At 38.4% G+C, this 13,296-nt stretch overlaps 2 protein-coding genes across 6 annotated transcripts in view; one reads left to right on the top strand and one right to left on the bottom strand.

The window, feature by feature from the left end:
* Positions 1-13,296, bottom strand: part of NF1 (neurofibromin 1) — a 299,361-nt gene that overhangs the window by 109,042 nt on the left and 177,023 nt on the right. For all 5 annotated transcript variants that reach the window (XM_015119005.3, XM_015119007.3, XM_077970741.1 and 2 more), the window contains one exon: positions 12,684-12,794. In XM_015119005.3, the coding sequence (XP_014974491.1) occupies positions 12,684-12,794 (111 nt within the window). The remainder of the gene's footprint in view (positions 1-12,683; positions 12,795-13,296) is intronic.
* On the top strand, positions 4,118-7,563 carry LOC144335428 (uncharacterized). The gene is made up of 2 exons (XM_077970744.1): positions 4,118-4,173; positions 4,952-7,563. Exon 2 carries the CDS (start codon positions 4,958-4,960, stop codon positions 5,795-5,797), a length of 840 nt encoding a protein of 279 aa, XP_077826870.1. The 5' UTR covers positions 4,118-4,173; positions 4,952-4,957; the 3' UTR covers positions 5,798-7,563.

The raw sequence follows: 13,296 nt of genomic DNA, 5'->3' as shown, positions 1-13,296 counted from the left end.
TCTAAGAGACAGTGTGATACTACACCTAAAGTAGTGAGTGCAGGAAGCAGTTAGCAAAAAGTAGACGCAGAGTAGGTTGTGTGGAGAGGGTCACCCAACAAAAACCATACTGCGTGGAGGGATGCAGCCAGCCCACAGGGACCCTACAGAAAGGGAGCCAAAAATATATACATCCTATCCTTACTCTCTTTCTTCCCTCCAATCTTCTGCTTGTATTCCCTATGGGCCAGCTGAAAGCCAGAGAGGAGAGGAGCCCAAAGATACCCTCTGCACAGAGCAGGGTAAAGAACAGAGTGGATTTGAAGAGGCAAAGGCAAAATGTCCAGCATGTAATTATGTTAGTCAGCACAAACTAATTTCTGTCACAAATAATCCCAAAATATCACTGGCTAGGACAACAAAAGTTTATTTCCCTTAGATCATGTCTTCTAATGGTTTTACCATCTTCTAGGGTCTTGGCGACCCCCTCCACTGAACCGTCTGTTTCTAGTAGGTGTTGACAGAAGAAAGCAAGAATGGAAGATTGGTGAGAAGTTAAGACATCAGGCTTAAAAATGATATACAGTTGACCCCTAAACAACACGGGTTTGAACCGTGCTAATCCTTCCACCTCTGCCAGCCCAGGGACAGTAAGACCAATCCCTCTTTCTCCTCTACCTACTCAACATGAAGATAACGAGGATGAAGACCTTCATGATAATCCACTTCCACTCAGAGAATAGTAAATATATTTTCTCTTCCTCATGATTTTTTGAGCTATATTTTCTTTTCTCAAGCTTATTTCACTCTAAGAATATAGCATATACACCATTAACTTACAAAACATGTTAATCTGTTTATGTTATCAAAAGGTTTCCGATCAACAGTCTGTTAGTAGTTAAGTTTTTGGGGAGTCAAAAGTTATACGTAGATTTTCAATTGTGTGGAGATTCAGTGCCCCTAACCCCACTGTTGTTCAAGGGTCGATTGTACATCACTGGAACTGACATTTTAGTGGCCAGAACTCAGTCAGACGGTACCACCTAACTATCAGAATGCGAAGAGTGGCATGGTGCTGTGCCCAGAAGGAAGAGGAACATGAATATGCTAAGTACTACTCTTATCATGTATTATGTAACACTCCAGTAAAAACTGGAACAGCACCCCAAAATCAATCTCATCAATATTTCTGCAGTGAAACATTTACTATCCACACTAAGTGAAACAAATAAAGATAGCTAAAAACCTCACACCAATGCAGATAAGGCATTTGCACCAAATAAATTGTGGTGTCAAACTTTTTTATTTTTGATAAAACTTAAAGTTTTTGGAGGATTTTTGGATTTCAGATTACAGACAAGGGATTATGTGCATTATGATCCACATTGTACAAATGAAGAAATCCTCTCAAAACAGCAGCCAGGAAAGTAGAGATGAAAGTTAAACTCAGGCCTATGTCTTCCAAATTTATGCTAATGTGAAGGGAAAACTGCAAATAACCAAATAACTCTTACTTTAGACATTAATTATGCCAGCCCTCCGACATGGTGAAACAGGAGGTATTTCAATGAATTCCAATACTTACTGTGTCCTTTTTTTTTTTTTCTTTTTTTGAGATGGAGTCTTGCTCTGTGCCCCAGGCTGGAGTGCAGTGGTGTGATCTCAGCTCACTGCAACCTCCGCCTCCCCGGTTCAACCAATTCTCCTGACTCAGCCTCCTGAGTAGCTGGGACTACAGGCGCGTGCCACCTCGCCCGGCTAATTTTTTGTATTTTTAGTAGAAAAGGGGTTTCACTGTGTTAGCCAGGATGGTCTCGATCTCCTGACCTCATGATCTGCCCACCTTGGCCTCCCAAAGTGCTGGAATTACAGGCATGAGCCACTGCACCTGGCCCTGTATCCTATTCTTTATAAGCACTCGATATTTCAGAAGGTAGAGGGAATAGAAGGAATAAGAGGTGGTATCTTACCACAAAAAAGCCAGAATATGGTGGAAGATTTAGTTTCTTTAGTGAAAAGGAGACTCTGATAAGTATAAAATACTAAAATGACTGATTCTGATGTGAAGAATTAGGGAAGGATCCTATAAAAGGTGATGACATGAGTGGAACTTGAAGAAACAACACAATTTTGAATGAGGAAAGTACAGTAGTACCCCCTTAACTGTGGGGGATATGTTCCAAGACCCCTCAGGGATACGTGAAACCAGAGAATTACAGTATTGAACCCAATATATACTATTTTTTTTTCCTATACATAAATACCTGTGATAAAGTTTAATTATAAATTAGGCACAGTAAGAGATTAAAAACAATAAAATAAAAGTTATAGCAATATACTATAATAAAAGCTATGTGCACATGGTCTCTCTCTCAAAATATCTTATTGTACTATACTCGCCCTTCTTGTGATGATGTGATATGACACAATGCCTATGTGGTAAGATGAAGTGAGTTGACTGATGCAGCACTGTGACATAGTGCTGGGTTATTAACCTTCTCATAATACATCCAACTTATGAATTGTTTATTTCTGGAATTTTCTATTCAGTATTTCCAGGCCATGGTGGACCATGGGTAATTGAAACTATGGAAAGTGAAACTTAGGATAAGAGGGGGCTATTACTATACTTTGGGCGAGTTGAGGAGGCTGCACAAAGATACAAAGTTGGTGGGTATTTGAAGACCCGAATAACGGCAAATTGATTTTTGTTTGTTTGGGAGCATTTGAGTACTAAATAGAATTTAAATTTTACTCAATCATCATCAAGAGGACTGGGGAGCTTAAGAGAAATAAGAAAGAGAAGATAATGAGAAACCCAATGTTGGAGAAACATTTGGCTAGGTGATGATACAATTAACCAAGAGATTATGAGAATAATATATGTAGATACAAAAATAGGAAGCAGAAAATGCTACCTTTTGAATTTTAAACAAGTTGAGACTGAGGTATTTGAAGCATCAATAAAGAGTTGTGTAAGTGTAGTACTCAAAAGATCAGGATTAGAAAAATAAAGTCACAGTTTGCTCAAGTTCGAAACACTACTATTACTATTATCAACTATATGCCCCTGAAGAAATCCACAGAATGAGCAAGTGAGCAGAGAGAGGACAATGACAAACTCCTGTAAATTACTGTGGTACTCTGATTCATAATATCTACTCTGGTTGCCAAGAAACTTTTTTTGTTTACTTCTTAGATCTGACCATATTAACCTCCGGTTAAGTGAAGTTATTATATGTACCACATAAATAAGATTTACCAAGCATGGTTCTATTCATGGTTTATTCATTCAGGGGAAAAACGATCTTCATAGCACAGTAAAACAAGCAAGGAACATGTACCGGCTTGTATTTCTGCCATTTATGTTGTAATTTCCTTGTATGTCAACACCATTGTTCACAGCCCTGCAATTTTTAAAGTATGCTGGCCAATGTGATGAAAACATTAGCACAATACAACTCAACTTCCCTATATGCTAGTTATCATGGAAAACTCTTGGCTGACCAAAAGACAAAACTCCTTTAAAAAATTTACTTTATGCACTTCAAGGTGAGTGGTTTAATACATTAAAAAACCAAACACAAACACACAAAAGTTTGTAAACTTGGTATGAAAAAGTATCACTTTCATATGTAGTCCTTTTCTTAAGTTTCGTATTAATGAAGTTTAACTTCTTTTCCAAGGTTACTTTATTTACCAAAAATTAAATACCTGAAATGTTATATTACTGAATTATTTTTTAAACTTCAAAATAACCATGGGTAGAAACTACCCTATGTTCTAAGAAAAAAGCAGACACCTTTAATACACTTACTTGGTTTAAAATCATAATAATCACAGCAGGCAAAACAGTAAATTCATCTAGTTACAGTCAATCCAGTGAAGCAATTCATTAATGTATACATGGATAAGAGAAATAACAAATGCTATTCACTGGATTCTTTAAATAAGCAAGCAGATTTTAGAACTTTATTTGAATTCTTTAATCTCTGCCAAAGTCTATCTGTTTATGCGTAGTTGTCTGGAAACACTCAGTTGGATACTTCCAAAGAGCAAATGGCAGGTCAAGTTTAGAACACGTGACTTCCTCACTAATTATATTTAAATAGAATGTAGTGAGTGAGAAATCAGATTCCCCATAGACACTGGAGAAAGACTGAATTCTTACTCTTCAAAGAAAAATATCAAAAGGTAACATTAATTTGAAATGTTCTCAATTACATATTAGAGCCAAATGCAACTTTTACTATATATGTTAAGAGTTTTACAGTTAAAATTTGGGCTTTAAGTCACAGACTTAAGTTCTAGCTTGGGTCATTTTTAGATATGCACCCTCAGACAAGTTATGTCCCTTGTCTGAGCCCATTTACAAAATGAAGGAGTTGGTTTTGTTCATTTCTAAACCTTAAAACTATGAACTTACTAGTTTTTTGTTGTTGTTTTAACGAAGAAAATCTCATCCCAGCACTGGGGAAATCCTATGGTTTAACCTCTTTAGTCTCTGGAGTAAATATTTAGAAGTAATATCCTAATTTGTGACCTAAACTAAAATCTTAAATTGTTGGAATAAAGGTCATAAGAAAATTTCATTATTTCTTTTGTTGCTCTACTGTCCCAAATTGTCTCTCAGCCTTTGCCCCTACCCTACTCTATACTGATCTCAAGCCCCCATATTTATTGTATTGAATGTCTAGTGTTTTTTTTCCTTTTTTAAATAGAAAAATGCCAGTTAAGCTCTTTTTTAGTCTTTGGATTGTTTTTGCCTTCAGCTGGTAGCCCTCAATAGAAAATAGGTCTTCTGTCAGCAGATGTTGACAACAAAGAAAGGGAAGCTTTTTATTTGTTCACTAACAGTGAAAAAGCAAACATTTACATAACACAAATGTACTGATAAACACAATTAAGGATATATGCTTGCCTATTTGTGATCCATGTGTTCAATTAAAATTATCTAATTACTGTGAAACAGAGGAGGATGATGTTCAAGCTATCACTGATCGGCCTGCTCTTCATGTTTGTTAACATTCCGGGAACAACTTCAACATCAACAACCTCAAATTCTATGGCAGTATTCAGTACCGCATCAAGCCTGAATACCGGGACGAGCACCAATCCCAGAATGAACACCAATCCTGGGACAAGTCCAGATCTCAAAATGACCTCGAGTCCCAAGATGACTCCAAATTCCAACACAAGTCTGAATACAGCAGTGACCCCAAAGACAGCCACAACTATGAATATGAACACTGTGACAAATGGTAGCACCAATCCCAGAATGAACCCCAATCCTGGGACAAGTCCAGATCTCAAAATGACCTCGAGTCCCAAGATGACTCCAAATTCCAACACAAGTCTGAATACAGCAGTGACCCCAAAGACAGCCACAACTATGAATATGAACACTGTGACAAATGGTAGCACCAATCCCAGAATGAACCCCAATCCTGGGACAAGTCCAGATCTCAAAATGACCTCGAGTCCCAAGATGACTCCAAATTCCAACACAAGTCTGAATACAGCAGTGACCCCAAAGACAGCCACAACTATGAATATGAACACTGTGACAAATGGTAGCACCAATCCCAGAATGAACCCCAATCCTGGGACAAGCCCAGATCTCAAAATGACCTCGAGTCCCAAGATGACTCCAAATTCCAACACAAGTCTGAATATAGCAGTGACCCCAAAGATAGCCACAACTATGAATATGTGCACTGTGACAAATGGTAGGACCATACTCAATCCAATGGACAACGTTCACTTTATTTTCTATGTAATATTTTTGCTGTTTTGTGTACACTTGCACTCGGGCTGAAGTGAACTTCAACTGCCTGCATTCTTATCTCAGTTTCTTATTATCTGCTGAATGACAACCATGCTAGGAAAATATCATTTATTTCAACTTACTACTTAAGAAATTATTAACTTGATTTGTTTTTTTGCAAATTATAATTGTGTAAGTTCAAATATTAACTTAATATGGTGGTTTCCTTCCATATGAAGAAAGTATGTACTTACTACCTTATTATTAAATGCTGAAAGAAGCAAAATACCATGTTTGCCTTTTAAATGGTTGCAAAACTGAATTGAAACTCAGATATTTATATTAAAGGTGTAAGAGAAGAAATTATTTAGGTGGGGGGTGTGTGTGTGTGAGAGAGAGCACACACATGACAGTGAGAAAGCGAGTGAGAAACAGAGAGATGAAGGATAGGGGATAGGGGATGGGGGTGTGGGATAAGGAGTGGTATGGGGGAAGCTGTTTTTGTATTTCATTTTTATTTTTATTTTTTTGAGACAGAGTTTCACTCCTTTTGCCCAGGCTGGAGTGCAATGGCATGACCTCAGCTCACTGCAACCTCCACCTCCCAGGTTCAAGCAATTCTCCTGCCTCAGCCTCCAGAGTAGCTGGGATTATAGGCGTGCACCATCATGCCTGGCTAATTTTTTGCATTTTTAGTAGAGGGGTTTCATCATGTTGGCCAGGCTGGTCTCAAACTCCTGACTTCAGGTGATCCACCAGCCTTGGCTTCCCAAAGTGCTGGGATTACAGGTGTGAGCCACCATGCCCGGTCTATATTTTATTTTTTGTTAAATAGACAAAAAATGCTAATCTGATTAAAACTAAAGTGCTTTACAAAATAACACATTCATCTGAACATATTTCATGAATGTGTTAATAGTAATATGTCATTTCGCTAAGAAAAGGTGCCAATTCTGCTAACCTTTGTAATGTATAATGATATTGTGCCAATGACAAGATTATCTTATATTGAGTAAACTCTTGTCTTATGTTTCAAAAAACCATTTGTAAATCAGATGCCTGGAATTGAGAACTTATTTTCCCCAGAGTAATATATCTCATAACTGTTGGTTAGGTTTTCATGCTCATCTACAAAGATTTATCCAAGCATAAAATTATAATAGTAATAAGCATGTGATTAATAGTGCATTTGTTAAGAGCTTTGACTTAGGTTTGAAATCTACGTCTGATTCTTACTAGTTGTGCTACCATGGATTAAATACATGACCCAGTGAGATTCCCAAACAAACTTTAGTTATAAACGAATCACTTGCAATGCCTGTTAAATATATAAATAAGGCCCTGCCCCTGAGATTTTGATTTGGAAGTGGGGCTGCAGATATGTTTGTTTTAATGTTCCAGATCATTCTGATAGCCAGGTTTGGGTTTCAGTTTATATGCACATCAATTAATTGTTAATAATATCTCAGAAGGTTATTATGTGGATTAAATGAGAAATTATGTAATATGCAGTTTCCTGATGCAGGGAAAGCACTTAGGAAATGTCAGCTATTATCATTGTTTACTACTACCACCCAAAAAGCAATTGCCAGGTATCACAATATTCCTAAGAGGAAAACTCTTCTTTGTAACTTGGGTTTTGTGTGTTTTTTTTTTTTTATTTATTCTTTCAGACAGGGCCTCATTCTGTTGCCCAGGCTGGAGTACAGTGGTGTGATCTCAGGTCACTGCAGCCTTGACCTCCTAGGCTCAAGTGATCCTCCCACCTCAGCCTCCTGAACAGCTGGGGCTACAGGTGTATGCCACCACGTATGGTTGATTTTTGTATTTTTCTGCAGTGACAGGGTTTCACCATGCTGCCTAGGCTGATCTCAAACTCCTGAGCCCAAGTGATTTCCCCGCCCTGGCCTCCCAAAGTGCTGGGATTACAGGTGTGAGCCACCACGTCCAGCCACTTTGGGGTTTTATATTTTTAATTATTCTTACAAAAACAATATATGCTCCTGGCAAGCCAAACAACATAGAGATAAATAACAGAAATATTAAATTGGTCCTCTATCTCCTCCAATCACACTTCCGAGATAAGCAATGTGAACAGTTAATATATATAATTTCATACATTTCTCAGTCTACACATACACATGTGCAGGTACACACACACATTGTCGTCTACCTTGTAAGGTAAGTGTCAGAGTCATCTTTCTGGGCCTTTTAAAAGCTGGATGTAGAGGACTTCTGCTAGTTCTGCCTGTCCAGCATCCATTTTTCCTCATTCTGGTAACAGCAATTCAATTTTCCTTTGTGAAAACCCTGCCCCTATGCCCTCCTTTTAGTTCATGCAATTTGGATAGGGCTGGCTTTACCACTGCATTCCAGGAAGGGGCACATGATCCAGGTCTAGATAACCAAGAAATTCCATCCCCTTTGCCATAGTGACTGCCTTAGGAATCGGCATGTAACTCACACCAAGCCAGTAAGACCAACCACTTTTGCTGAAACCACAAAACTGAGAAAGAGGTGTTTTTCCACTGGGATTGTTAAGCTGGGAGAACACAAACCATTACTGGCCAAAACTTGGGAGGAGCTGCTTGGGAATAAAACCGACACAAAGAAAGTAGAGTTAAGAGCCAGAGAAGACAAATGTTCTGCAGATGATATTGTTCAAAGCTCTGCATCTAGTCATGCAAGAAACTAGTACATCTCTTGATTTTCTTAGGCATATGAGTCAGTAAATTCCTTTTTGGCACACATAAATTTGAATTGCATTTCTGTCACTTTTAACAAGCTAAATCAACACATTGCATTATTCCCTAATATAAATGTATCATCATTTATTCAATAATCCCCCTTTTGAAACACAGCTCTATTGTTTTCCTTTTTGTTGCCACTGTATAAACAATGTTGCAACAATGTCCTCGTATTATGCTACTTTACCACAGGGCAAGAGCGTAAGTATATAGGATGGAATAGAAGGAAAAGATTAGAAAAGTAAATTAGGCCAAAATTACCTTGCATGTTTGACTACAGAACTTGGACTTTATGCAGGGAGTCAATGGGAGAGACAAGCTTTCTACTGGAAACTGGCTCCAGAAGAAATGTTAAGATTACCTAGAAGTAGTCATCTGGGGATGAAGGAGGAGGAGAATAATGCTACATTAGTATAGGTAAGACACAGTGAGAGTTCCAGCAATGCAGTGGGAGAAAATGGTTTCGAAAGACATTGCCAAGGTACCTAATAGTAATATTAGTCCATTAAGGTCCAACTAAAAAAAAAAAATTAGGCCAGGCATTGTGGCTCACATCTATAATCCCAGCACTTTAGGAGGCCAAGGCAGGAGGATTGCTTGAGCCCAGGAGTTCAAGCCCAGCCTGGGCAACATAGCAAGACTTCATCTCCACAAAAACATAAAAAGAAAAATTAGCCAGCTGTGGTGGCGCACACCTGTCTTCCCAGCTACTTGGGAATATGAGGCAGGAGGACTGTTTGAACCTGGGAGCTAGAGGCTACAGTGAGCCATGATAGTGTCACCGCACTCCAGCCTAGGCAACAGAGTGAGACCCTATCTCAAAAACAAAACAAAACAAAAAAATTAAAACACATACCTAAGAACAGCGCCTGATGAAGAAACAGCACTGAGTGTCATTTTTTTTTTTTTTTTAGACAGAGTTTTGCTCTGTCGCCAGGCTGGAGTGAAGTGGTGCGATCTTGGCTCACTGCAACCTCCGCCTCCCGGGTTCAAGCAATTCCCCTGCCTCAGCCTAACGAGTAGCTGGGACTACAGGTGCGCGCCACCATGCCTGGCTAATTTTTTGTGTTTTAGTAGAGATGGCGTTTCATCATGTTGGCCAGGACAGTCTTGATCTCCTGACCTCATGATCTGCCCGCCACAGCCTCCCAAAGTGCTGGGATTACAGGCACGAGCCACTGTGCACAGCCAAGTGGTCACATTTTGAATCACATGACTGCTGGGCCAGGAGCACATACTGGACATAGGGGCAGCCAGAAATCAACTGGCTGGCCAGAACCTAACATTAAAGTTTCTGCCAAGCAGAGATACTTTTTAGCTGAATCATATTTTCTTTCTAAAATTTCAGACATGCAGTACTGAGACAATGAAGGGGTTACTATCTGGGGCAAAAGCTGAAAGGATACAGAAAGAAGAAAATCATGAGGAAGAGTTGAACACAAAACCAAGGGACAGTCAAAGAGCGTAGCCAGTTCCAGCACCACAGTCATCTAGTTCTCTTTATCTGGGTAGGCTCTGCTCTAATTCATGCTTTTCCTAAAAGCTATTCTTGAGAAAATACAAATGACTCCTTTGCAATAATAACTAAAATAACTTAATTGATTGCCCAGGATCTCACAGGTAAAACCAAGATTTGGTGACTAACAATGAGAAAGATAAAAGAAGTAAGAGGAAGGAATTTAAAATGATTAGGGTCTCTAGATTGGGAACTAGAAGGGATGATGATGCTACTGAGAAAGAGAAATATGGTGTGAAGAGGAGGTTGATTTGAAGATATACTGAATTAAGTTTTAGACATTTCAAGTCTGAAACATCTGTGGACTATCTATAAGGAGATTAGAAAATCCACAATTCAAAAAGCATCACTTAACACATGGTAGTCTAAGCCACAGAAACGCAGGAATATCAAAAGAAGTCAAACCCAAGTGCTCTTTGACAAAACTGATGGCATAGAGACAGACAAGACCTTCATAATGGAGTAAATGGATGCTCTGCTCTGATGTACTGTGTACTCATCTGTCACACCAGGTAAAAATGAAGGCCAGGAGGAGCTCCAGTAGGTCTAAGTAAGAAACTAAAAGGATTGAAAATCTGAAACTGACAGTGCCATATTCCCCAAAAAAAGAATGAAAGAAAAAAAGAAAATCTCAAATTTACTCCTTACATAACTTTACAGGTCAAAAAACACTTTATAGGAGAGGTAGACAGTTTTTATAAGCACACACCCCAGCTTTAACAGATGAAGCAACAGATTTGGAAAAATAAACTTATTTATGATTATGCAGCTAAGGCCAGGTGCCGTGGCTCACACCTGTAATCCTAGCACTTTGGGAGGCTGAGGCAGGCAGATCACCTGAGGTCAGGAGTTTGAGACCAGCCTGGCCAATATGGTGAAACCCCGTCTCTACTAAAAATACAAAATTAGACAGGCATGGTGGTGCATGTCTGTAATCCCGGCTACTCGGGAGGATGAGGCAGGAGAATCACTTGAACCCAGGAAGTGGAGGTTGCAGTGAGCCGAGATCGCACCATTGCACTCCAGCCCGGGTAATAAGAGTGAAACTCCATCTCAAAAAAAAAAAAAAAAAAAAAAAAATCATGCAGCTAATAAGCAGCAGAGCTGAGAATTCTTAGCACTCTCAAGCCACAACACTCAATAGGTTTCATGGAAACCTAACTCATTGAATCTCACTAAGGGATCTGTAGCAGGTCCAATCTGCTTTCCTTTAGTTTTTGCTAGATCACCACAGAGCAAGAATACAAATATAATAGTTTCTGATCCTGAAAAAAAACCCAGCTTTGTTTACCATAAATCTTTGCTATTTGTAAACTAATAAGATTTTAAAGAAGACAGGGATACAGGTCTGCTACCTCCCTTACAATGTTTCCTTTTTACTTAGACAACAAAGGGAAAGTAAAAATATCCTGGTTGTATTAAAGGTTGGGGTTAGAATACAAATATGGTTCATCTCAAGTGCAAACGAAAATTAAAATGATCTTAGGCAATTTAGAAATGGCAACTGAGATGAGAGCTGGAGAGAGGTCTTTCATGGGAAGGTGAGGAGGGGTTACTTAGAGTTGTTAAAGGGCAAGGGGGGGGGTGCGGGGGGAGGTTCAATGCAATTTTCTTACTTTCTTGATTCCCTAATGCTCCAGTCCTTTGGACTTCTTGGTCTTAAGGCTATCTGAATTACCCAATTAGACAAGTTTCCCATCTTCCACTGATCTTCCTTCACCATCTCTCTACTATTTCTCAACCTCAATTTGTTTCCCACACACTGCCACCTGTGGCTAGTAAGTTGACTAACAATGTAAGTCTACTAACTTAATGGTCATGGATGTTAAATACTGTTAAATTCAGGAAACTGGTAAAGATTAAGTCTACAACTAATGAGTAGCAGAAGTAAGTCTAAACATGGTCCTTGAGATTCCAAAGTCAGTGGTTTCTCTACATATCATGTTGTCTCTAAGGTTCAATTATCATGAATGTATGTCATGGTAAATGCGAAGAAGTCAAACTGACGAAATAATGTCACAGATGAGTTTTCAAAAGGAAGGTAAAATGAGGCAAGAAAGAAAAGACAATGGTAGGGAAAGCAAGGCAAGCATCATACCTATTATTAAAGAAGAGCTCACAACATTTCCAGAAAGGCTTTCTAGGAACTAGCCTCAACTGAGGGCAGCATGAACAAGAACCATTTTCCAGGCCACCCCCTGCACCATCTTCACAGGTATTTTCCACCACTCCTTTGAATTATTTTCTAAATCACCCTGATGCCATCTTACACAGCATATTTTTAAAAGTTCTCAGAAATAGGCTTTTACAGTTTTATTTCTTCCTTTAAAAAAAGTTCCCGGTTATCATGTTGTGAGTACTATTTAATCAGAATATACTTGAAAACAACATATTCTTTGTGGGTTTTTAACTCTTGGTAATTTTTGACTCTTGGCAGGCAGTATTTTAAAAAATGATGTAGGACAGAGAAACCAGTATGAAATGGGTAGTATCAAAAGCAGCTACTAGATACTGACCATCATTTTAGGAAAGGCAGGCTATTTATCCTGCTATATGCTCCCAGGTAAACTTGTCTTCAATTCCTGTTACGTCAATTAGGAAAAACCAAACTTGCCATCTCTTGCTATAATTTAAAAAATTCTGTTAAGGGACACCAAAACATAGTACGTCTTACCTCCGTGCAACATAATAAAAAATAGGATTCCCAGCTTTGGAAGTCCCAGCTTGGTAGAAAATACTTAACGTTTTCAAAGCCTTGAATTCTTCTTTTTCATGTACCTGATGCCTAAAAGAAAAAGAACAGAGTAACTATGAGGCTTTATGTTGTCTACTGAGTATGTAAAAAAAGTCTCTAACTGGATAAACAATAAAATACTAAAATGAAAAAATATTTTAAAAGCAACAGGCATTCTAAAGGGTAATTTGGCAACATGCACCAAAAATTTCAAGGTACTACTCTTTGAACCACAAAAGCACTTTTAGGACTATTCTAAGAGAACTATTGGACAAGGATATTAACCATAGGATTGTTTTTACTCATGACGTTTTTGTCCCAGACAGAAGTTTATGATTTTCTAATGAATTCATTTTATCAATCTTTTCTAGTTTATGGATTTTGAATGGATGAAAAAGGCCTTAGCTTTGCTCATGCTTTTTTGATTTATGGGAGTCTATCATAAATGGTATGAAAGTATTTTTCCAGATCATTACTCAGTTGTATCAACACCATTTACTGAAAGGCCATCCTAATCTCGATTTTGAATACCAGTTTTACCATATGTTATGTT

Source organism: Macaca mulatta, chromosome 16, assembly GCF_049350105.2.
Source record: "Macaca mulatta isolate MMU2019108-1 chromosome 16, T2T-MMU8v2.0, whole genome shotgun sequence".
Lineage (NCBI taxonomy): Eukaryota > Metazoa > Chordata > Mammalia > Primates > Cercopithecidae > Macaca > Macaca mulatta.
The sequence above is the reverse complement of the archived record's forward strand: the minus strand, read 5'-3'. Positions and strand labels throughout refer to the sequence as shown.

Bases quoted from the DNA above. Each gene is read 5' to 3' on its own strand.
- LOC144335428 (XM_077970744.1), top strand. From the start codon at position 4,958: ATGATGTTCAAGCTATCACTGATCGGCCTGCTCTTCATGTTTGTTAAC.